The 26,800-nt window shown below is 42.0% G+C and overlaps 1 protein-coding gene across 1 annotated transcript in view; it reads right to left on the reverse strand.

Annotated features, from left to right (window-relative positions):
* Positions 1–26,800, reverse strand: part of MALRD1 (MAM and LDL receptor class A domain containing 1) — a 242,556-nt gene that overhangs the window by 34,779 nt on the left and 180,977 nt on the right. Inside the window, exons 28-30 of the mRNA XM_044425030.1 lie at positions 20,733–21,005; positions 12,189–12,314; positions 11,043–11,106 (exon numbers count right to left, since the gene is read on the reverse strand). Of these exons, the coding sequence (XP_044280965.1) occupies positions 11,043–11,106; positions 12,189–12,314; positions 20,733–21,005 (463 nt within the window). The remainder of the gene's footprint in view (positions 1–11,042; positions 11,107–12,188; positions 12,315–20,732; positions 21,006–26,800) is intronic.

Raw genomic sequence — 26,800 nt, forward strand, 5'->3', positions numbered from 1 at the left:
GATAATTTAACTAAGCACATGAAACCTAAGTATATGTTGTATTTTCTCAGGACATTTCCTAGTGAGAAGGTTCCAAAGCAAATGGAATGCAGCAGTAGTTCTGTTTTGCCCTTGTGTAATCTGAAAAGTAATGGAACTTACACTGCAAACACATCAGCAGTATGGGAGCATGTATGTAAAGTATAACTGCATTGTTTATATCTAGGGAATCATGCAATTTTCTAGATGTTCATGTTCTAAGATAGCACGATATAAGGAATTTGGACTACCTAGCATGTAATCCACAAACCGCTAATCTCAGTCCCAAAATTGCAATGGTTCCAAACTGCATGAATCCTGAAAAAATGCCACGAATATAGTTCCTATAGCATCAAACTGAGAAGTGAACCAATCTCTGTCTTTTATCTGGACCCATTTTCAGCACTTCAGGAAAACCAGTCCATTTCTGCTTGAACCAATTCAAAGTTGCTGTTTTGGGTAATATTGGACCTGAGTTGGAAACTTAAGCTTTGTGCTTCCAGTCATCAATTACAGGAAGTTTAAAAATGACCAGTAACAGGTTTTCCTTTGTTCAGAACTTGGTAATAATTGCAGGCACAGTCGCCCCTCAGGAGAGGATGAGACCTGCCCACTTAGAAGGCTTGGAATTGCTATCACACAGCTCCATCCTTGCCGTCCAACAAAGCACAGTGATTGAAATCCAGAAGAAATTTGTCCTGTGATTAGAAGATGGACCTGTCGGGAATTCAGCTGCACTCCCTGCCTCCTGCTTTATGATTAGGGGTACAAAACCAAATCATTCTATTTGGAGAGGAGCCTGCAAGTCTGTGGCCATGGGCTTTATTTGAAAGACAGTTTAGTAAAGGAGCTACCTTCAGGAGGGACTTTGATTTTGTTGGCTTCTGCTGGAAGCCCGTGTGCCTTGAGATACAGAAATCTAAGCAGTCTGATTCTGCTTGGGCTAACACTGTCTAGATCTGATATACAGCTCTACCATAGACCATAATGCCTGCTGATTGTGTTTCCATTAGGATTCCTTCAGTGCTGGAGCTTTATCTACCCAGTACATTGCTGAATGTTTACAACACTTTGGATTGCAAAGTACTCCATTCCAGCCATCTTCAACACCTCCAGATGTTTTTGACACAGTTCCCAAGATTATTAACCATTAGCCATACTGGATGAGTCTGAGCTAGCTGGCCTTGCACATGCTTGGAAGGCACCAAGTACGGGAAGGTTAAGCTAGAGTGCATTTGAAACAGGTTTTAAAAATACAGTAATATGCTGGGTAAATAAGCAACCCAGCATTTAAAGAATACTAATAGAAACACTGTCAACAGCCATTTTGATTTCAAAGCACCATCCTATGTCTACCAGCCAGGCAGTCAGTGATGTTCTAATTGCCTTAATTGGAAGCTTTGAGGGGTCTCATAGGACTGAAGAGGGATTGGGGGACTGTCTTCCTCAGGGGCTGCCCTATCCATCTGTTATATAGAGGAGTGAGATGGAAAAGACATAAGTAGGCCACCCCTGTGAGAAGCATGCCCTTGGAGAGTATCTAACAGAGCTTAGAAGCAGGTTGGGTGTCCTCTTTCTACAGACTTTTAAGTCAACTTGGCATGCATTACCATGGCTATCATCACAGCAATCAGCTGACAGTCCAGGCTTGTCCTTATTTGCATAATTTGGAATGGAATTTCCCTTTCTGATATGTGCCAGGAAAGCGATATAGACGTGAGACTCTCTAACAAGAAGGGGCTTTATACCAGCTTTCAAAGTGAAGAATCTGGGATCCACCTGTAATGTGATCCCATATGTGGGTCTTCATATTTACATTGCTTAATATGAATCCCTTGCTCAAAGCCTGCACTTTAGCACCGTTTTCACACAGCGTGAATGTGTGTGTGTATGTGGGGGGGGGGGGGGGGGCTTTGCTCTGGTGCTGGACAATGACTTGCAAGTGCCTGACAAAGACTGTGCAGTCTTTCCTGGACTGGCAACAGGTGAGTGTCACAATCTAGAATTCCAGTCTTGTTTGTTTCCACACCTGGTAAAAGAAGGAGAAGGCAGTTGTGGACAAGCCAAAAATTGAGCCACTGTTGGTGCAGAATTTATCTGCTGTTGCTCAGAATCATGCATATTTCTGTTTGCAGGAGAAATCTCTAACACAAAATAAGCTATGCAGACTACTATGTACATATTTTCCCCGAGGGTATAAATAAATGAAAAAACTGTGGGATTGTATATGACAGTGATGATGGATTCATATCTGAGAAGAATCTGTGTGGGAATAATACATAGCTACAGCTTTCTCAGCAGTCACGCAGACTGGCAGCTGATTAGCACCATCACAAGCATAAAGCAGCACTTCCATATAATGAGCAAGTCCTCTATGTGTGTGTGAGTGTATGTGTGCATGCGTGTAACAGAGAGAGGCTGTGTGTGCACATGTGTATAATTAAAATTCAAGGAGCTGTGTCAGTCTGTCAACACTATAATCTGGCAGGAAAAGTTCAAGAAGTTCTACTTAATTTGCTAGCTTTTGCATGTGTTAGGCAGTGCTTTGGCCACCTAGCAACAACATAAAGGGTTTAATTCTCCGATAGCTGAGCTCATGCTGGTTGAGCAGGAAGAATGGTAAAGTAGGATCAGAGAAGTGCAAGGAATCCTGCAGTTCTGGAACAGACAGGGGGTCTAATGGGGCAGATGAGCTGGTCAGAGGTCAGCTTGATTGGCCATAAACAGTGGGCAGAAAATGATACATTCCTCTCATGGTGCAAATCCTCACTCTTTCCTTCCAATGGCAAAGGACTCTCTCAAAAATAACATTAGGCCTATTTGGGTGGCATGCCAGGGAATATTCCATAGTGTATTTATGATAAATGGAATATTGGCATGCATTTGTTTGCTTTACATAAAGCTCCCCAACTCATACTCGTTGCATTTTGTTATATGTGAAGGCTGCGTTAAGAAGGTTTAGCACCACCCCCCGAAGTTCACTTTAAAATAACGATAGATGATATTTTTAAGAAGCCCTGCACATACAGATTTCCAAGCAAAACAAAAGTCCAGTGTTTGAACTGTGTAAAAATAAACAGATATATCAAAGTTCTACACATTCTCTGTTCCACAGAAATCCTTTAACTATGCTGGTCATCCAATCATCACTACCACAAATCCCCAAATAATAAGAATAATCAAAGATGTTAAGTGAGCTAAGCTCCCACTGAACTCATCAGGATGGCTTTAAAAACATGAGATCCATTGAGAACAGTGGGATTTAAGTGTATCCAATGTTCTCTGGACTGTACTCAAGGGGCAAATACCACTGATTTGTTCCATATGTGGGAGCTCCACAGTTTTCCTTATGAGGATTAGTTTCATCAATTAAAATGAATGCATCCTCAGGTGACCTCTCTATCTAGATTAGATGGCCATGGAAAGGTATATACGTGTGCTTCTAAGACAGCATTTCCTAAAATGACATACAGTTTGGTGCTTTTCGACATGTTGCATCTTTTTCAGATACAGCTCTACTGTATGATTAATATGCATTCTAATCAACAATAATTCAGCCAGTTCAGCATATTCGATTCTCCATGGTGTTATCTTGATAAGATTCAAGAGAAGTTGTGCTCCTATTGGTATGCCTGAAAGATGTTGAATAGGCTGTTTGAAAACAAATGGTTTGTCAAAACAAATGGCATACTTCTTTAAAAACAAATACAAATACAGCCTGCACTTGGTCTGTAAGTTTGGCTGGCATTTTCAGTTTTAGCACCAAAGTCATTTTTAAAAATGCTATTTTGGCTCATTTTCTCCTTTCCTGTACATTACCCCCCGCAAAAAAAATATGGCTAGATTTCTCCTCACCTCCACACTACCTTATTTTTAAAATACCTACCTGCACAATTAGTGTGATCACTTATGAATCATCAGACACAGACAGCAAGTTGCATATAATGTATAGATGCAAATCTAGAAATAATTGCTACAATCAAAATAGTAATTAGTACATCCCACCATAGTGCAGAAGATGCTGACTGGGTCGCCTAGGCCAACTCCCTGTCCAAGTTGTGTTAATGGGCAACTACATGGCCCAGCAATTCCTTCTGATAGTTCTTGGTCTTTAAACTGGAGTTGGACTGGCCACCCCTTCAAATATAGGCTATCTTTAAAATGAAGGTAGTCCTCTAGCAGCCCTCCAAACAGAGGAATGCTTTCTGTAAACAAAGAACACACAGCAACTCTATGTAGTTTCACAGAATAAGTTATATTGAAGAATACAGTTACCCTTCCCTTTTACAAGGAGAGTGACAAATCCTCCTTCTACACAACAGCCCTTTTCTCATCTTCAGCAGTATTTTTCTCAAGGGAAAAAAGCTGTTTTAGAACACAAGTTAACTCTTGCAATAAAACCTTGTTCATAAGAGCAATCTGTGCCTCCTAAGAACTTCCTGAGCCTCCTTGGTCCAAACCATTATCTGCAGTGAGAGAAGATGCAAGATGTCACAGGATCTAATGGGCCACAATGGATGCAACTGTGCACATCTAGGCACTCATCCTGCTTCTTTCCACTGCTTGCAGTCCTTATTTATAAGCACACTGCCTTATAAATAGGTGTGTGTTTTTGCCTCATTGAGTACAATTTAAAATTGTGGGCATCTAAGCGAAAATGCCAGGCATTTGTCAGACAACTCACTGTTATGTTGTCAGCATCCCAAGTATTGATACAACCTACTCTGGAGTTCTATAAAGGGATTTGCAAATCTCAGCCTTGCAAGATGAATTCTTCCTCAGTCATCTTCCAAGGCTTTTGAATCACTCTTGCTTTCCCTGTTCCCTAATGTTTTCCTTTCCTTGTCGAACAGGCTCATGCTACTTTTGTATTAAGAATTCAACTATTTGGACCAGATGCTAAAAATAACTCTGGCTCTGATACTGCATAATCCGACAAGGCTGATAAAATACAAGCAGGAAAGCCTAAGGAAATATTTAGAACGCGCTGCTATGGTTACTCTGAGCAGGGGTTAACGCCTGTCCCTTGGCTTCAAACATCCTATAAGAAAAGATGCCGATTGCTTTCATCAGTGGCTGGGCATGACTTTGAAAGTACTTTGGGTGATGAAGGAAGTTTAATACTTCCCTGTAGAAAGGAAATGACCCAGCCATCAAGCACGGTCATGTCTGGGTCACAGTGCGGTGGTTGGGATGAGAGATGGGCTACATCCGGTCAAGGGCCTTCCATTAAAATGCCACCCTGGAGCAAGGAAGAGGTCACCTGAGCAATCTTCAGTGGAATAGTATTCCCACTCCTACAACACACAGTAATTCTTGCTTTTCTAAGTTTACAGAAAAGCAAGCCCTTGAATTGTTGACTTTCATGTTCCTGCTTGAGAAGTCCTTACCTGAGGAAGAGCATGAGTCACCAGGCCATAGAGATGCCCTGGTTCCTGAGGATCAGACAGAAGCAGGACCCAGGAGGGATGCTCACTGGCAGACGTAGCTGAGGAGGCAGGCCCTCCATGGTGAAGGAGAGGGGTCTTCCCCTCCTCTGGGGGGTTTGGATCTGAATCAGAGATGAAAAGACCACCCAGCCCCAAGAACACTGCCACCCAAAAAGAAGCAACCAGGTTCTTCCTCTTAGGTGAGCACTAGGATGCATGGCTGTATCATTAACTGTATAATTAGCTACAGCTGGCCTGCATAATTAGCTACAGCTGAGTGCATGGTCACATCCAGCCAGCTCCTGGGTAGAAGGCTAAGCTGTATGATGACAAACATGCTGCAAACAACTTCTGAGTTTTCTTCACCCTAATCCTTGCTCATGGATGCCTTGAACAGACCTCTGGATATTCTCTTGCACTGATCTCTGATGGCCTCTAATAGCTAACTTCAACCATAGAACTGACTCTGAGCATCCTTTGCAAGCTCCCTGAAACACTTCAGGCCAGTAATTCATTACAAGTCTTTTTTATATTGTGACTTACAGCTGCAACCCCCAGATCTACCACTGCCTCCTCGTGGAAGAAAACCCTAAACTAGGACAGGGATATTGTTACAAAAATGTGAAAGCCGAGTCAAGCTATTTTGAATGGGCTGCCATTTATGCCACTAGATCTAAGACAGCAACTTACCCTACTCTACCTAATAACACTTACCGAGATATTGAGAAACAAACCTTGGAGATGTCTTGGTGCCTAGCTTTCAGTACTACAAACAGCCCATGTGTCCTAGAAATGAGGTGAGCCATGGGTCTGTGGCAGGGCCAGTCCCATCATCTGTCACTCCTCTCCAATTGCCCTGTTCCCTCTGAGCTTGCCTGCAGTCCCAAAGCATCAGGGTACAGAGAGCAGGTTGTGCCATGGATACTCACAGCAGCCAGGTGTTCCCATGACCCCTCTCTGTCGAAGTAAAGACTATTTGGGGATGTTCAAATCATCAAAGCTCTCGTGGTAGAAACATTAATGAGGAGGATCACATTTGAAAACCTTTATTTACTTTGCCCTCTACCAATTAAATTTCCTTTAAAAATCCACTCAGACAAGCAGATTTAAGTAAATATATTCACAGGTTAATATTTACTCAAGAAATCTAGCTCACTTTTTGTCTGAAGGTGAACTGCTGCTTCCTCAAAGTTTAATCATTATTTGAATTCATTCAATGAACTTTCTGTGCATTTAAAATGATTATATGGAATGAATCTCTAAATGTGTATTTCACTGGTAGTTGCTGCTTGATATTCAGCATAGCTTAGTGTACTATAAAATATATAGTACCAATATTTAACATCAAGAGTGTCTTGGCCTCTCTGTTAGTATAAGAATAGTATATATCTGCAATTGTTCTGTATCACAGCCTAAGGCTCCAATCCTGAATACATTTTTTAGAAGTATATCCCATTGATTTCACTGGGATTAAATGTCACAAATTGGGGTTAGGACCAAGGAAACGGATGCATAATTTTGCAAGAATCAATTCTCAGACTATTTCTTTCATAAAGGTGCAGAGTCTAGATGAATGGAAATCAGTAACGTAGAACATCACATTGACAATGACAATACCGTTAAGCCCGATTCTGCCAGTGGCAAGAAGTACTAGTAGAGCAGGGCGAATCAAGGTTTGGTTTCCTTTGGAAGGTGCCCCTGGATATTTATTGGCAATTAGTTTATTTACACATATACCAGTTGGACATAGATAGAAGACTACCGAAACACTCCAAAGCCCACATTTCTTACTGATTTCCAAGGAAACAATGCCCTCTATGCAAATAAATAAATAAAATAAAATGCATGTTAGTTTTTCAGAGGTCAAAACTTCAAAACTCAATTCTGTTACTTTGTCTGGTCTGCTTCAAAAATTCTTTTGCACAGAGACCTTGGATTTCTGCATCCTTAGCTGGGATGGTGGTGGGGGAGGCATCCCTCTTAGGGGTATTCCCTAATCACTGAGTTGAAAAGTTAGCTAGTGACAGAAATCAATAGAGGCAGTGTGAAGTAGTGGTTAAGAACATGAGACTGGGACTCAGACAATCTGGGTTCTAGTCCCCGCTCAGCCATGGAGCCAACTAGGTGACTTTGGGCCAGTCACAGACTCTTAGTCCAACCTACCTCACAGGGTTGTTGTTGTGGGGATAAGATGGAGGAGGAGAATGTTGTAAGCTGCCTTGAGCCTTTGTAGGAAAAAGGCAGGATATAAATTGAAAAATAAATAATTAAATAAATAAAATCAGACAACTGCCCTGACCCAGGAAATGGACTTGACCACTTTGCCACAGCCAGTAAGGTAATCTTGAGCAGTCCTCCCGGTTACCACTTCAGCAGTTTTCCGGTATTGTTTTTATGGAATATTTGTATGTATTGAAAATTATGTTATATCTAAAGTTCTGTTGTGGGTTTGGTTCTTTGTAAGCCACCTAGAGATCTTACTCAGACATAGATGGGATAATAATGTTTTAAAGAAACAAACAACATCCAGGAAATTTTTCCCGATATCTAACCGGAATCTGGCTTGGTGCGACTTGAGCCCATTACTATGTGTCCGGCACTCTGGGTTGATTGACAGGAGATCCTGGCCTTCCTCTCTGTGACAGCCTCTCAAGTACTTGTACAGTGCTATCCTTCTGGCTCAATACTGTTGACACTGACTGTGAGCAGTTCTCCAGGTTTCAAGCAGGATTTTTTCCCTATTATCTTCCACAGGAAAAGCACGTGCTCTGCTTCTGAGGCATCCCCTCCCAGTTCCCCCCAGTCCAAACAGACCGCTCCAGCCACTGTACCATATTGGCACTGAATGTCTGCAGAGACGCAACAGATTTCAAGGGTATTGTAGGACCAAATGACTATCTCAATTGTAAGATGGAATTTAGCCTTCTGAATACAGCAGTCCATGATAGTTGGATGGCCTGCCTTGTCCCTTACACAGATTTGTCGTTTTTATTTTAGGGACCAGATGGAAAGAAATGGGACGCTTCTAATACTCCTATGCAGGGTGGGAGCAGAGGTGACCTTCATCTCCCCAGCCATCTGCTGTGCATATTTGCTGGTCATGCTATTTCACCAGGGCACTTCAGAGGGGGAGGGAAGAATGCTGGAGCAGGCCCTGGACTGCTTGGATCATGGCCTCTTCGGTCTGCTTCCCTCCCTTCCCCACCTGCCAGAACTTCCCCTTTCCTGCTGCTGATTGGTTTTCTGACCTCAGAGGGCCAGTTGGAAGGGATGGCTCTCCCACTCCCATCGCCAAGGTTGGAGCACTGATCCTCACCTCAGAGCAAGGGACCCCTCACATGCGGTGGTCCCTCAATGGCCAGAGCCATCGAACGTTCTCACATATACTATTTTTAACCACCTAAGCACTAGAGGAAAAATACTCCTCAAACAGCCTCCTAAAATCAGTCTTAAATAATCAGAGATTTTACTGTATTACATAATGGGGCATATACTGCTTGTGCAGAACTTTACTGAGGTACTTCTAAATTCTGTATTAAAATAAGACATTAAGCATAACAAGTTTAATATTTTTCTCCGGATTATTACAGTAACTTTTATATATACCCTTTTTGTAACTTCAAGCATTTCCAGTGCAAAGATGGATATAATACTCAAAGCTGCATTATGATTTTAGAGAAGGCAAAAAGAAAAGATAACTACCTAAGCAGTAAACAAACATTTTGCATCCATGAAGATTTTCTTAATGTAAAAAGCAATAAGAAATAATAAATTATGGATCTACTTCTGCACAAAATGTCTGGTGCTGATGTTAGAAGCACGTTTTCCATCACTGTTTTTGCTGACTTTCTCCTCGGATATTTGTGCAAATTTACATTTTAGCCTCGTTCACGTTTGTAATCAAGACAAGAAAATTCAACTTTGCACAGTGCTGGCCTAATTTTGGAAGCGGCAGTACAACAAATGAAAGAAAAAGTTATGGATCTACATGAGAAATTCTTCATAAAGGTTTGTATGCATCATTCTCAAAAAGTCACATGTTAAGTACCCCGGGCTCATTTAAATCAAGGCATTTCAAATGTACGTTGTGTAACACCAAGAGAAAAATCCAGTTTAAATTGCTCAGCTAAATCATTTCCAATTTGCTCTTTAAAACTTTTCTAAACAAAAGGTACAACAGAACCTTTATTGAAAAGGAGATAAGTCAGAACATTTACTGGTGTAATGTAAATGCACATGACTTTTGTGCTGCATAGATCCAGCTGTTTGGAGACAGAAAGACAACAAGAACATGTCACTGGTTTCTTCTCTGCCGTAACTGAGTGGCTCGGGCCTGTACCAACACTATTGCATTGTGCTACATTGCTGTACCATGCAGCACCATGGATTTTGTTGCACCAGTTCAGCCCCTCGACATGACCCTGATCCCTTCTGCTTATTGCTTTGTCTGGCAAAGCAGAGGCCATTTGCCTGCTTGTTTATCCTATCCATAGGACACAAAGCAAAGTGGTCTGGTGCTGGGGTTGAGGTGCGGAGGGCATGAGCTCTTTGCAAGGGAATGAATGGCCCTCTTGGTGCTGTATTGGCCCTGGACTGTAAAATCCAGGTCTGGGTCTTTACCTCTAAGGTAGGCCTGCTCAGCATGGGTAGTGCTGCCCAACAGTAACCTTGCTTATCCAGTTAAAAATAGTTGTAGTTTCCTAGTCCTGAGGAAGATGGTCAAAGGACTAAACATGCAGCAGTGTTTGGCTTGTGACCCCACCTTACTGGACCAGTTAATGAGCTTCTGCTTGATGTTATGATTAGCTTAACAAGTGTGTGCCTTGTACTATGCTTAGTTAACTAGGCGATGCTATGGTATGGTATGTTGTGAGAATCCCGACTGACATTGATGGAAAGCCTCAGGTGTCATGACTTGTGGCTGGCTAATGAGGATGGGAAACTTCATGTCTCAGAGTTCAGTGATGGGAAGCTTCATATAGTATACAGTTGGGCTTATTGATGAAGTAAGGAGGTAGTTATGCATCATTTAGTCCCTGCCCGTGTAACATCCAGCTCCTTCTCCAAGTAGTCTATAAAAGCTAGCCATTTTCCTTGGGGGTGGATATTTGGACCATCCATGAGTGGCTTCGCTAAGTGTCCATGCCAGCTGTTTGGAGCCTCTTGGCAGGGAGGTGCATGCTTGGTGTTCCACTACAGCACAAAAGGGGCCATTCATTCCCTTGCCTGCTAAACTCTTTGGGATGCTAGCTTTCCAGAGTAAAGTGCTTGTCTTTTCAATAAACCCTTGTTATAAGTAAACCTGGACCCAGCTTACCAGTATCTTGGAGTCACTCAAACCTGCAGCCTGGAGTCAGGCCAGAACATGTTCAATGCCTCCTTTGGAAACACCCCTGCCTTGTCTTGCTTCTACTCCAAGCCTACCGCAACTACCATCACACACTTTTCAGAGTGTGTTGGAACTAAGGCACTACAATGGACTGCTCATTTTTCTGAAAGAAGGGCAATGGATCCTGGGAGCAGCGGGTGCAATTTCAAGAGGGCAGACTGGTTTGGCTATACTGTTCCAGAAAAGAAGATCACAGCAAAACTTACTGGCAGATGGGAACAGGCTCCTTCTCACATATGCCTCCATTTTTGCAATATGCTTCAGGACACTCTGGAATTGGGAAAAAGAAGGAAAGGGGAAAAAAACACATAACTGTGACAAGGGTAAAAATTTAGATCTGCTATCTCTAACTTTGTGCCCTCCAAATCTTTTGGACTTCCATTCCCTTCAGCTGGAACCAAGGTGGCCAATGGACAGAGCTGTGAGTTGCAGATCAAAACATCTGGCACAAGTAAAGGAAGAATGGAGTAGACATGCACTACATTTGAGACATACCCATTGGATAACATGACATTAGAAGACTTTTCACTGGGAGAGAGAACTAAGGGCTGGTGTGGTGTGATGGTTAAAGTGTTGGACTGGGGACTCAGGAGATCTGGGTTCTAGTTCCCACTCAGCCATGGAGCCAGCTGGGTGACTTTGGGCCAGTCACTGACTCTCAGCCCAACTGACATCACAGGGTTGTTGTTGTGGGGATAAAATGGAGTATGTAGGTTGTCCTGGGTTTAGAAGGCTCTTTGAACAAAGGTGGAATAGAAATAATCTGTAACATCACACTGAACATTACGCATTAGGGGTATCAGATCACAAACCAAAAATTCTCCCCATTCCTTTGAGCCTACATATGAATTAGAAGTTAAAACAGTTGGTTTTTCTTGCTGACACTTGCCCATATATTAGTACTAGTATTTCATTTTGTGATCTGTGCTCCTTCTTTGTACCTATAGCAAGTAGTGGGGGGGGGGGGGGGACACTGCACAATATAGACTGAAGAAGCCACTGCTGCCCTTCTGGGGAACCTTTGGGTTGCATTCTGGCAGCATTATTCTCAGAAAAAGGAAGGCTGTTCTGAGGCCAGAGATTTTAAAATGTGCTTAATTTTATGAGGGCTGCTTAGGTATAATTCCATATGGTTCAGCATCAAATCTCTCTCTGAAATCTGCTTGAACAGAGAACTCTAACACATGTATACATATATACATAGTGAAAGCATCATAAATGTTCTCCTGGATAAATTTAAACACATCTTGTCACAATGGAATCTGCCTATTTTATTTATGTTCTGTAAGCTAAATAATAAAAAACACAGTCTTTATTGTGAATGAAATTTTAATTTAAAACTGGAAGAGTACCTGAACAACTGGATTCATCAGGAGCAAAATCAATGCAATCTGTAATACCATCACAGCGTCGGGAAACTGGAATACAGCTATTTGTCGATGGACAGAACAAGGACCCATCGAAGCAATCTTTAGTAGCTAAAAGAAAGAAGGAAAGAAACAAGATGGTTAGAGATTCTTGGTATTTAGTGACACAACCCTGCAGTAAAATGCATAGCTGGTTACATCCTTACACACTAAAACGATGCTCCAGGGCAGTCATGGTTGCCATTTGCCTTTGTGGCCCACTAACTTCAAATTGCTACTTCTAAGCTAGAACGTTCTTAACTGCTTGATTCTGAGTATGTAAAAGCATATGGTCCATTGCATCCTCCAATTTTGCAAAGGACGGCCCAATATATGCCCTAGAAGTATTTTCACTGAGCAGCGGGGTAAGAATGCTTCAAACAAATCTACTCAAAATGCATATAACATGAGCACATGAATAACAATTCCCAACAGATACGCCTCAGCTGTGGGATCCTCCTGATGGAGATGCTTCAAAGAGTAATGCTGAAGACCAATTCACATCAAGTAGAATCACCATTTGATTACTCCATTCACCATTTGATTATTCCTGTACAACATGCAGCAAATTGAATTGACTCTCCTTAAAAGCATGACCTAATTTAAAAAAATCAGGCATACTGTTTGATCTGTGATGGCTGATTCACACATGCTGGTTAGCACTTGATTTTTCACTGATAACATGATCAATATGCAGTAGTGAACCTTGGGTATGCTCAGGACCCACATCAGAGGACTTCTCAGGGCCTCATTCCAGATTAAGGAACAACTTACTTCTGGAGCTAGAGCTGCTACTGCTGCTGCGACTGCTCTTTGGGCCACCCCATAAAAAGGTAGGCAGGTAGCATCTGCACTAGCTGCTCAGTGCCTTAACCTTGCCCAGGCAATCTCCTCCCTTGCAGAGGGATGCAGTCACTTCTGATTGGACAGCTCTGGCTAGAGCAGAACTTCTCCTCTGAAATGGGATGCTACCATCACCTTTCCAGATTTTCTGCTCCAGCCCTGCGGGGGTTCTCTGTGGGAACTCACACATGCTCAGTTATGAATCTGAAGCTGCTGAAAAGCATCATTTTGAAAGGTGCAGTGGGTAGAAGAGGGCAGAGAGCAAGGACAAAGTGGTGCCCCGAGCAACCTCTAATTCTAGCTGCCGCTGGCTACAATCCAGAGAGACCTTGTATTTAATTTTGTATTAAAACTGTACAGCAGAATAAAATATTTTGCAGTACAAAAATTCAAAGCACAATTCTGTTTAAATTATTCAGTAGTTACACAAAAAGGAATATTTATCATAGCACCAATAATTTACTGCCCTACATATTCTATTTTGTTTTGCTGAAAGCAAAATACTATGCCTCCAACCATAAAAATATCAACTGTACATTACTTTTCCAAAGCTACATGTCATCATGCTGTAGCTTTTAGTTATAATCGCTCAGATCATCTAACCTCAAGGAACTTTAAAGGGATAATCTTAAGAGAAATGTATACGCCTCCAACTAATTCATGATGGAATCACTGATCTATAGAATGTGACCCAAATGCTTGTGTTTACTCTTCCAGAAACTAACAGCATTCAACTGTTAGAAAGCCTGCTTTAACAAATGAAATATTCTGTACCATTGTCCAAGATTATTACTTTTAAACATTGTTTAAAAAACTGTGAACAGATTTTTTTAACCAATAGATTGGTGGGGATAAATTTTATATTAAGGAGGATTGCTCTGAGTATGAGAATATAAAGTTGCACAAGGGAAAAACTTCCTTTAGGGCAGGGGTCTCAAACTTGCGGCCTGCGGGCCAATTGCCCGGACAGGCGGGGCATGGGGAAGGGGCCCTGCGGCCTTCAAAGCACCGGTGGCGCCCGGGCCGGCCTCCGGATGAGCAGCCCACCACCACTGTGGTGGTGGAATACTTGATGTGGCCCAGCCTCACCCAGACTCTCCTTCCAGCGGCCCCCAGGTAAGTTGAGTTTGAGACCCATGCTTTAGGGTGTCTTTAGGACTCCCTCAGGACTCCCTTTAGCGTGCTGAAAATGACCAAGGACCACCAGTCACGAAAATGGTGACAGGTGGAAAGGGCTTTGCCAGCTTCAGCTGCAATCACTCCAATGGTTTTATATGGATACCTAATCCATTTTTGGAAACTGATGCATGCTTTGCCACAGTGATTTGCTTGAAGCTGGGAGCACCACTGTCCATCTTCCTCAAGTTAAGCACAGATATTGTCTCTGGAGGCATTATGCCTTGTCATCCCATTTCAGACAGAATTTGCTGATCCAATGGTTCTAGGGGCAGAAGTTGGCCTCTTGTGGTCCTCCAAATGTTTTGGCCTACAATTTCCATCAACATCCTCTCATAGGGATGTATGAACATTTCATTTTTGCTCACAAAAAATGTCAGCATGTTTGAAAGTCCAAATGAAAATGCAACCACATGCCAGCCAGAAATATCTGTTAATTCTTAAACTCTTTCTGCATTCACACTTCTCATTTATCCCTTCCTTCACCACTGTCATTGCTAGTTTCTTTCATCCTTTCTTCCAGCACTATTGAGGACCACCTGAAAGTGAGCTGAAGTTAACCCAGAAAACACTGTTGAAAACCACATTGATCTCTCAATGATGGAGCAATGTTGCTTGTAAATAATCTCGTGCAATTATGTAGTACAAGCCAGGCTAAGTAAGGTACTTTCAGATCACATGAATATCATTGGGAGCATTAACTGCGGGCTTCAATTCCTTCACTCGAGTTCATGCATGGAAGAGTCACACTTTGCTGTCACCAGTCAGTGGCTCCAGTCCAGACCTGTGTGCCTTGCTCTCCTTCAAACAAATGGGAAGTGATTTATAGACAGAGGCAGATTGTTTACTAGGTCTGGGAAGACACACAACAGCTTCTTCTCCCTTCTTGCAGGTCGTGCTACTAAAGCTAAGCCTGCAGGAGTATCGCAGCAAGGCTGCAATGTCTGGTCAAGAATGAAGAAACTGGGCAAGGCTGCAGCTCCACAAAATTGTAAAAATCAATATTTTCTCTGCTAACTGAGATTAGCTGTGCGCTGTTCCATGAATGTTAGTAAAGGAAAATATTGTACTTTAGAATGGTGTGTGCAGGACTGCAATCCTGACTAGCCGTTGTGGCACTTCCTTTTAAGAGCACCTTGGCATGACAACAGGAGGAACTGCTGCCACCACCATCCAAGTAGAAAGCCAAGCTGGGCTGGGCTGGGCTGGCTAGCAGGGCAGCTGGGAAATGCGACCTCCGAGTATCTTGTCTGGCCCAACACTCAGACCTGACCCTGCCTGATGACAGTGAGCTTCACACACAGCACCTGTAAAAAAGTGATAAATGGTCCCAGGCCACTGTATCTACCCAATGCTCTGCTGCATTACCTCCATAAGCTATCGTGTAAATAATAAGCGTTTGGAAAATCAACCCATCACTGTATAAATTTGCTGCACAACACAGAAAGGCCCATGAGAAGCATTGGGGCGACTGCAATAGATTTTGTATGACTGATTGTGCAATCCTCACATACTCTGGCAGGTTTGGGATTCTTCGGGGGCCCAGCTCTGAGATCATACAATCATGTGAAGCCTGTGCTGCACCCCAGCCCCTCAAAGGCAGTGAGGCAAGAACCATGCCAGCTGCCCTCCCAAACAGCGGCTCAGAAAGAGGAATAAGGGGCATGCTGAGAGAATCGGAAGAGGCTGGTACCCCATAGCCCTTGCCTCACTGCTGCTGCTAAATCTAGACAGCTGAAAACAGCTGTATACAGAATAGAAAGGGTGTGAGGTACAGAGCACTGAATGCAGCTGCTGTGATTTGCGCCCTGCCTTGGATGCTTGTAAACCTCTGAAAAATGAGCACCTTCTGTGGATACAAGAGTCCTGGACTTCAGTCTTGTCTAAATAATCTTTTTCACCACAAAGAGCCACACTAGATTTTGCAAGCAGAGTGGGAACTGCTATTTAAAGTAGCATCTAGCATGTTTCATTTTGAAAATAAATCTTCCATTTCATTCATATATATATATATATATATATATATATATATATATATATGATACATGCGTGTGCACACGTTAATTGAATATACAACTGATAATTAGTGAACATGAACTTAATGACTATGTAGTCTTTGGATGTTCTGACGTTCTTGTGTCACCGAGTAATGTCACATCTTGGAGATTACCCAGAAACAACATACAGGTAAATCAAATATCTTCTGGCTTGACTGAATTTGAGGTTTTAACAGCATATTAGGGGATTTCATAAACTTGTTACTTTGATTTTGATCTGTTCAACCCTGAGTAGGATTAGTTCAAGTAGCTCCATTTTATGAGAACTAGTTGACTTATTTATTTCTGTTACTTTGGGTAATATCAACTGATCAGGCTCATTAATGCAGAGGCAACCTTTTCAGAAGTGTTTGGAAACTCATCCTACAGTGAGAAAAAAGTGATGTGAAGTCATCCTCATTTTCAAGCTGCTTGTCATGATTTTTAGAAATGAATAGCAACTTTTTTTGTGACCAACCAGTAGAACAGGAATTGGGACACATTCTTGCCAGGGATTAAGAACACAATCCCAACCACCTGATGGTGACAGCTGGAGGGGTTTAGAATGACAAGCACACTGGTGCCTTTCCAAGAAGTGCCAGCGGTGGTGTCTTGCTGCGGTAGAAGTCTAAGCTGCACTGGGATGGGTGGAAAGCTGCTGCTGGCAGTTCTCCTGCCAGCAGAAGGAGGCAGGACTAGAAATGGAACATTCCATGAGCAGAGAGAAGCTGGCTGCACCCACTGGATCCAAACTTGCTTCATTCTCTTAAATGCACCAAATCTGGGTCCATCAGCTATGCTAGCCCTGGAGCTGGTATAGCTAATCCTACCCCTCATCCCGTTATCAGTTCAACTCATTGTCCCCCATTGCCCCAAATCAGGATTGCTCTGCAACATATCAGATATTTATTAAAAAGGCATATCCCTAAATTAAAACAATGAAGATCTTTCTTTACATGTGTGTGTGCCCAGCATTGCTCATAAGCAGTGTTTAAGAAGTTCAGTCTGCACAGTATAAGGGCATTGGAGTAAGACAGGGCTCTAAAACAGCTGGATGACCCAAGAAATAACAAAGATAGTGTTGTAGGCAAACTGTGTACAGTTTTACTGTAAGCATAGCTGTGGCCACGTTGCTGTTCTCTTGGAAACCAAACACAGGTTACCACAGACAGGGGTCCAAATGACTGCCAAGCACGCAGCACTCGGCCACGAGTACCCCAACTGTGCTGAGTGGATTGCAGAACGTGGATGAAACATTTCACTCTGACTGCTTAGGAGAAGGATTTCCTTAAGACAGAGACCTAAAGAACATTTATTGTCGGCACATAGTTAAGCTTTGGACCTACACTTAGCTCTAAGTCTAGGAGTTCTCTGACCATGTTAATGCCTATCTTATTCCTTAAGTTGCAAATATTGCTTTGCAGTTAATGAATATTGAATGTTGTCCATGGTCCCTGACAGTTAAAACTGACTTCTGTGAGAGACAATTAACATCATCCTATTAATGTTTCATTGTGCTGATATTAAAAATATGTGGGATCATGAATGTTAATGAAGTTTTTACAAGTGCTGTTACTTTTGTTTGCATCATGGGTAGGGGGCTAGATCTTAGTCTATCTTTAAATATTCTGTTTCTCTTTCATAGTTTGTAGGGATAAAATTCCAATAAATAAAGAACATAAAAAGTCATTTCTGTCTCAGAGTTGCAAGCAGTTCAGTTACATTCTGGTCATGTGAGAAAAAAAATATAAACATTATTTCAATGTTTATTCCTTATTATATTAAATCATCCAGTTAAAAAAAATCCACCATGCAAGATTAGGATTTAGAATGGCAGAAGGATTGGCTAAGTGCAGTATTTGTAACAATAAAAGATAATTTCATGCTTCTGCAATGTAGAGCGAGAAAGAAAACCCACCATATTAAGAGCTATAAAGCAACACCAACATCTATACCCTATTATCAAGCCCTTCCATCAGCAGTGCCGGAAATCTCCCGTCTATACAAATCTTTACCACATATGGCAAAAATTTTGTGGTGGAGATGAAGGTTTCCAAAGATCTGAGAGAGAGATTTTCTGATAGCTTCACTTTTCATTCTGGACTTATGTTTTATCTTTGCAGCTTCCCCTCACCTCCCCCCCCCCCCCCAAGTCCAGCTTCTTCTCTGGGCAAAAGGATTATCACTTGATAAAATTGGGCTCAAAACCCAGAAAAGAAAGTGGGTGGCCTGTGGTATAGACAGAGGAAGCGGAATATGAAGGGAATCAATGCACTTTGAATGAGAGAAGCCTGCTTTTTTAAACCACATAGCTTGGTACTTTGGGAAAGTATCTTAAAACTTATAAACATTCACATATTGAAGGTCTTCTGTGGTTTTGAAATTCATATAGAAATATAAATGATGCCAAGCACAGTATGTGAAATCTGAAGAACTAAATGAGGGGAGGGTATAGGCCTGCAGGATTTATCATTTTTTATGCAGTGTGTAAGTTATCCTAAAGCTGAAAATCTAGGGCTGACATAGATGATAACACAAATCTAGTAAAGGCTAATGATAAAGCACATTGGTTTTTTAATTTTAAAAGCAAAACAATACTTTAGAATAACAATAATTTAAAATCCTGGTCCATCTTTTACTTTTGCTTTTATACAACCCTGGAGTACTTAATAAGACTTGCGCCTAGGTAAGTGTGCATAGGATTTCAGTCTTAACATACTTGGGTTCATAGCTATTCATAAAATGGATTTTCCTTTGTTGTTTTATCCTTTAGAAACAAACAGATGAAGATTCTGGGTTGTAGTCCCTGCTTGTCTATGAAGCTCACTGGTGACTTTGGGCCAGTCACTCACTCTCAGTCTAACCAACCTCACAGGGTTGTTGTAGTAAGGAGCTATGTAAGCAGCCTTGGTTTCCTCATAAGTGGAAAAAAGGAAGGGTATAAATGCAGTGTAATAGGATTAGCAGTCCTCTTCCTCCTCTTCCATTCCCTTCAGTATAAGATCAGCCAAAAGGGCTGTAAAAATAAAACTTTTTCCTCCTGTGAGGTGTGGGGGAAGCCCTCCTCTCTCTCCGCATGCACACAAACAAGAGTTCCCTTTGTACCATCTCATTCAAAGCTCTGAATATTTCTAACTCATTTTTTAAATCTAGGCATAAATTGTTTTTGAATCAACAAAGTTGTCATTGATTACATCTGAGTATTTTTCCTTCAGGCCAATATGTCAAAGGACCTCCCTCTAAGGTTAACTCATGTTATTTGGGCCCCTGCTACGGAATACCTGTATGCCTCTACTACAGGGGTCTCAAACTCGCGGGCCAATTGCCAGGACGGGCAGGACACGGGAGAGGGGCCCCGCGGCCTTCAAAGCGCCGGCAGCGCCCAGGCCGGCCTCCGGATGAGCGGCCCACCACCACCGCGGGGGTGGAATACTTGATGCGGCCCAGCCTCACCCAGCCTCTACTTCCAGCGGCCCCCAGGGAAGTTGAGTTTGAGACCCCTGCTCTACTAGGCTTTTAGAGCCTGGTTGCGTAGCTTTCCATCTCTTACCTTAAGGCACAATCCTATGGCCTTTGCAGGCCATCTAGGAGGCCATAGGAATCCCTGGAGCCCTGAAAGTCCAAGCCCTGAGATCACAGCTGGGGTCCAAATTCAGAGCAGCCTCCCCACCACCACCTTCATAGCTGACACCTTCATGTGTGGCTGCAGCTGTAAAGATGTAAGTGCTACTATGGAGGCAGCTTGGGTGGAGGGCAGGGAAGGGGCAGGGAGGAGAGGAGGCAGGCTCCATTAGGACATGAGGAATCCAGATGGTGCTTCAGCCTCTTCCCCTCACAAGCTGCGCTGTGTTTGGAGGGTGATCTTTGCCCCTGTGCTCCTTCTGCTTTCCATGGGAAGCTGGCAATCTTCTCACTTTGGAAGGTTACCAGCAGCCATGCTGGATAATGCCCTTTACCATTTTGGCATTACACCAATCAATACATGAGGTCAAAGCATCTTTCTATACAGTAAGCCTATTACTGCATAACATAATGCAGTAACACATTATAGTCATATTGGTCTATTTCTGAGGGACAATGCATCCAGATTTTTTCATCCTCCCCAAAGTGAATCCTTAACTAAGCATGGGGGAAATATAGAAATGGGTCCCGAAGCACTGGGAAACTAGTAATCCATAAATATCTCTAGCATCAATATAACAACAAAAAATCTTATACATACACGCACACCCCCTTTCTTTGACTTTTGGGAGCATTTTGACAAGACCACTCAGCTTGTCTTTGACATGAGTCCATGCATTATATTATTCCATATACATTACGCTAGGTTTATCATCTGATATTCAGCATTAATCTGTTGCTGTGGTCTTTTGTATGCACATTGGGGCGGATGGAAATAATCTTAGGTGCAGCTGCCCGAGCACATGCGACTTACAACAGTTGGCTTCATCTTCACTGAACTGACAGTCAGTGACCCCGTCACATCTCAAGAGCGCTGGGATACACAGCTGGGCACAAGGGAACTCCGTTTCTTTGCAAAGCCTTGAAGGTGCTGTGGCAGGCGTCACAGTCGGACAGGCCTTTTCATCTGTCCCATCAGCACAGTCTTCCACTCCGTCGCATTGTGCAGAGAGGGGCACGCACTGCTTCACGTACACGCAAGTGAACCTGTCACTGCCACAGGTTGGAGGCTGTGGGGCCACTGGTCCTAAAGGAAGATAATAAGGTCAAACACGTCAGCTCACAGATGCTGTGCTTGAGTTATGGGGCCTGAGAAATTCTCTGCTGTGTTGTTGGGTTGTGTTCCCTCTACCGCCAGGCTAGTATTTTCAGAAAGGTTCTGGGGAGTCTTGGGCTGCAGTCCCGTGCACCTGGAAGTCAGTCCCATTGAACTCTCACTGGGTTGGCGCACATAAGATGCTGTTCGTTGCAGTTTGTTAGCCTCCTGCATTTTGGAATCATGTTATACACAACAGGCATAAGTAGTATCCCTCTAAATTCACTTTATTATCACAATCACCACTGCACCTCCCTTTTATTTCAAAGGGAGAGAGAACCTTGTTACTTTGAATAATGAGAAAATTAAATCCTTGGCAGAATCAGGACCTAAGTATTTATGCCTTTTGACACCTCATTCTTTGGAAGAAAAATTTAACAGGGGTCAGCTTACAGAAGGACCAATGCGATGATTCAAACAGTCATGTTTCAATAGAGGTTTTAGAAAGAAATCAGTTGAAGAACATCAAATTAAATACATTTAGGACTGAGGAGCCAATATGATTAAGAGTGACAAGTAGTGGAGTCTTGACAGGGAAATATCTGATGGTTGATTAAATACTTATCTCCATTAATCTAGTGCAAATCTAAACTTAATACCTCAGAAATCAGTGGGAATAGTCTAGATTTATAGAACACTTTCAAGGTCTTTTCAGACAAAGTACTGTTGAGCTGTCAGCTAGTAAACAATTGACACAATAAAGCCTCAGTTTTTATTGCTTGTACTGTTCACTATAATGTTTCATTAACATTAATGATTCAGTCTTTCCTGCAGCATTAAACTTTGGCTTGAAATTGTTAGGCCTCTTAGGGTGGCCCAGATATACACTGGAATATAATTCAGTTTCTTGAGAACAAAGGGAGTCATAAACATTTATATATAACACAAATGAAATGTTTCAGCTTAAAAAAATATTCAGAGGATAACATGCTTTTATTTCCAGTAATAAATGCCTTCAGGATCTCAGACTAATTTACACTTATATGTTAGTATTCAGTCCCAAGATGTCAGTAATGAAGATATTCAACCCTTCTTTGTAAACATACTTGTGCAAGTGAATGGCTCTAGTTTCTTTCAGGATCTAACAACCTAAAAAAGGATGCAGCCCAGCCTTTTACTACCAATTTGCCATTCCTTGCAGGTGCTGGCTCTTTGCATGAGAGGCAGCCTTCTTTTGAAAGAGTTGCAACACGGTTTTATTTACTTGCATTTTTACCCTGCCCTTCTTCCAAGGCCTACACACAGTGAGGATTTTTGGTTTGGTTTGATAAGGATTTGCATATTAGGGATAAAACAAATTTGAGATTAAAAAAGAAAGGAAGGATGTGGGAGAAACTGAAACTAACACCTTTCTCCATCCAACTCCAGGGCTTTGAGTGCTTTGCACGCACAGTCTGTGTTTGAATCTCTACATATTTAACCATGTTAGTGCTAAGCTAGGGTTGCCACCTCCTTTTTCCTGGGAGGCTCTTCATCTATAACAGCGCTTTGCAGATCTCCATATGTGACAGAAGGGAAGAAAGCAAAATGGACAGATTCTCCCATACTTAACAAGGTCCTTTGGGCAACGTGCTCTCCCACACCATTTTATTCTCACAACAATCCTGTGAGGCAGGTCAGCTGAAAGAGAATGGCTCAAAGTTGTCTAGTGAATTCCGTAGCAAATGGAGATTTGAACTTCAGATTCCCTGTTGCTTGTTCAACACTGTAGTAAGTATCACCATGAAGAATAAGCTTTGTAGATTGAATACAATGGGCACAATTCAAAGAGAGTTCAATTGGCTAATGATCCATTGAGAATGAAGCACTGTAATTATCCTCTCCTGTTTACTTTCCATGGGACTTGGGAAGACAGTGTTTTCATTAAGTATGCTCTGTATATATTATCCAACAATTTGAGGCAAATATCTGCTTTGACAGTAGCTAACAAACTCTGATGGATCACACGTTAACTGAAACAAGCTGAATTCCCAAGGGATTTAGAAAATTGTTGCTCTTAAAGGATTTGTCAAAGAAACATATATGCTAAACAAGTTTTTCTTTAGTGATTTCCATGATGCCCAAACAATGGCATTTGTTCAGAACACATTAGGAACTGGAATAGTTTCAAAAGGCTTTGTGTACTTGTTATAGTTGTTGCTAGTTTCTACTAGTATTTATGTAGTTTCTTTTGTGTCTAAGTGTATGTTAAAGATGAAAAACAGCAAATAGACACTGAAAGCTGTATTACATGTAATTGCTTTTCTCTTTCTTATGGAATGTCTTGATAAGGAATTATGGGATGTTTTGAAAAAAATTACTGTGCAATTGCTTGAGCAGTGGAGACTTTGAGCAATTGTTGCTCACTACTTTGTAGCTGGCAGGTTCCTGTGATAAGTTGTGCAGTCAACTGAAGCCATGAACTTGGCTGCCAGCTCCCTGTAAGGGCTTTAGCAACAGTGGAAAACACACTGTCTTAGGGTGCAGTCTAGGCATGCTTACATAGAAGAAAGTCTTAAAGTTTCCAGGCTGAGAATTAGAGGAAGTTTTTCTGTCTAAACATGTATAGGACTGCCCTCTCAGACCCACTGCAGCCTACAATAGTTGACTGACTTGCTGTTGAGCAAGACATATCTGTAGTATGTACCTCCTAATGGCATCTCAGCATTGACCTGTAGTGCTCAGATTAGTTTCCAGGCATGACATCAATGACAACAATCCAATTTTAGCTCAAGAGTGGAAAAGGTTATGGCACAATCCTGTGTATGCTTACCTTGCAGTAAGCCACACTGTGTTCAGTGAAAATTACTCCCTAGTAAGTATAAGATCACAGCCTTGGGATTGCAGCTGTGTTGCTGTTGCCCTCGCAGCGGCCTTTTTCTTTACCTGCCGTAGCAATACACATAGCTTGATGGTGATGAGCATAATAAAGCACATTTGTGGATTTAGGGTGTTTCAGATTAATGATGGGGCTCGGAAAACAGAATTATCCCCCCCCCCCCAAAGCTCTGTAAATAGTTTGACTTATATCAGGCTCCGTTTTGAGCCAAACGGGACTCCAATGTTGTTGTGTTAATGTCACTGGGAAACAATGAGGTCTATTCTTTCTTTTCATTTTTCCAGTGTACCTCAAAACCATTTGCTACATCTCCATGTGTCCTGGATACTCTATATCATTTAATACCACCCCCAGATTACATATAAGGGCAGAGAGAAAGAGAGAGTGTTGTGGTTTGTTGAAAGCTTCCTTTCAATGTAGCTGAGATTAATTTTGAGTCACGGATTTCCTATCTCTCAGTCAATACAATTACTGATAGCCTTTAAAGTTGCTGCAAGACTCCTTGTTTAGAACAGACTAACCCAGCAGCTGCTCTTGGACCAAAAGGGAAGGTACTTTGGAGGCAGCACTGTACACTCTACAGGCACAATTAAACCAGTATGCTTCCACAAAGAAATAGGGTACAACAAGAATACCCACGGATAGATGATGAATGAAAAAGGAAAGACGTGGAAAAAGCAGATTGGGCTTTTAACAAATGTTTGGAAGAAGCCAATGGGCATGCATGCTTCCTCCTTTATTTGTGGGAAAGAATACTCAAGTGCATCTTTTGACTGATTTAATATTGTTATCCAGACTAGATTTACTCAAAGCCAATCCTCTCAATAGGATTTATTTCTGTATGTGTGCTTAGAAGCATCCTAAGAGCCTAAAGGGGATTGAGGTACACTATTTATTGTTGAAAAAGCCTTTTCCTGATCAATAGAAAAGGAGAGTCTTGGGCTGCAACATATAATAAAGTGCAGCAAAGCAAACACTGGATTTGCTAGACCCTCAATTTATTATGGCATTTTTATCTCTGTTTAGTCTGTGGTTATACAAGTTAAGTTGTTGTGAAAAACACAGAATGCCATCTTGAGAAAAGAAGAATAAACCAAGATTACAGCAGTTAGTTCAAACCAATCAAAGACCTGCAGCAATCACCAAAACATTAGCATTCTAAGAATTCCTGCATTTGCAGGAAATAAGTGATCTCTACAAGGACAAGGATTACACTTGACTGATTATTGCAACTTTCACGAAGTCAAACTTTCAGTATTTATGGGCTTCCTGACAGGCTTGTGAGTTATCAGGAGTGTTCACCAAAGCATTAAACTGACTACTGATGCCTGTAATTCAGGGAGCAAGTGCCCAAGGTCTTGCTTTTGGTCTATAAAGGGATAGGTAATCTAGTTCTAATCTACCCAGGAGACCATCTGTACCTGAAACATTAGAATTTGATGAGACTGAATAGACTCCCTGACTCACGGAGTAATTCAAAATGTTCAGAAGTCAGTCCCCCTTCTTGTGGATGCCCTGGATTCTGACACTCTTATCTCCCACTAGATTGCGGTACTGAAACAAAGTCGCCTTTGTGACAGGTTGCGTTATGCTGCAGTAAAACAGGCTTTAATGGAGTCTGACAGTCCACCTTGAGTGTCAGGAGGCCCATCTTTGCTCCAGGTTTCCAGACCTGAATCTAGGCCTGGCTGCCGTTGCCCACAGGATTCCTCACCACAATTTCACTGCATTTCGAAAAATATAGATTGCATTTCCCTTTTGCCTCATCTCTGTTGCAAGAGAGAACATGAACTAGTTCCCAGGAATGGGCAAACATGTGATGTTTGTGCTTGTTGAGGTTCTCCAAATTCTTCCTCAAAACTCATTTTTTCCCCAAGTCCCCCAAGGCAAGTGTGTGACTGAGAAATTTGGCTCTTTCAGTTGAGAAAGTGCACCTTTTCAAAAGCATGTGATCAAAACATGCACTTCCACCAGTAAGTTAGAATATGAACATGCAAATTTGGGGGAAAGGAGGGTGTATTATGCAAGTGGATAGTTAAACACTTCAAAAGTGTGGGCACAACTGCAAAATATCCTCTTGTTCACATTCATAGTCAGGATGCTGAACAGGACATGTAAACATGATTTGTGAACAGGAACAAAATTCTCACACTTCTAATTTCAGGCCCAGCTCTAGAACGTGGCATGAGTGGGCTGTTAGCAGGGCCCCAGTAGCCCGGTAGAACCCACTGAAATTGCTGGTCTGAGGGCCACACTTTAAAACTGCATTTAGCTGTGACGCTTCAAGCAGGATGGGGTACCTGCTCCTAGCAGGCCTAGGAGTATTACTGTGTTGGGGATACCATGGGAAATAAAATCAGCAGCTAAACTGGTAGACACTGCTATGGTCTACTTATGGAACAGAAAAACCCACCATGTGGCAATTTGCCCAGGAACCAGCACAGATGGACTTTAGACTGAATTGATCCTAGACTATTTTTATTTGTTTAATAGTCCAAGAAATTGAATGATATTTTAATTTGTCATTGATTGTCATGAGACTTACTGGATTTGCCATGGGAATTAATTAAAATGAACTCTTAGAACTTGAAAAAGTATAGAGCATTTTCTAAGGAATAATTATCCAAAGTGTATAAGTTATTTTTTTTCCGGATCCTGCACACTTGAATTCAGCAATGCAGTAGTTTCAGTGAGTTCACTGTTGTGCAGTCATGTTTCCAAGCTTTTGTCTCAAGCCATCAAAGGAAACAAAGAGTATTCCCAAGTAAGTGGATTCTCTCTCTCTCCCTCTCTTTTGTAAAGGCAGTTGGGATTTACAAGATTCCAGAAAGTACAAAATTGAAACCAAAACAAAACACTGGAAACCACACAATTGGAAAACCATCAAATTAGCTGGCATTCTATGAAA

Source organism: Varanus komodoensis, unplaced genomic scaffold (genome assembly GCF_004798865.1).
Source record: "Varanus komodoensis strain SLA01 unplaced genomic scaffold, ASM479886v1 scaffold15, whole genome shotgun sequence".
Classification (NCBI taxonomy): Eukaryota; Metazoa; Chordata; class Lepidosauria; order Squamata; family Varanidae; genus Varanus; species Varanus komodoensis.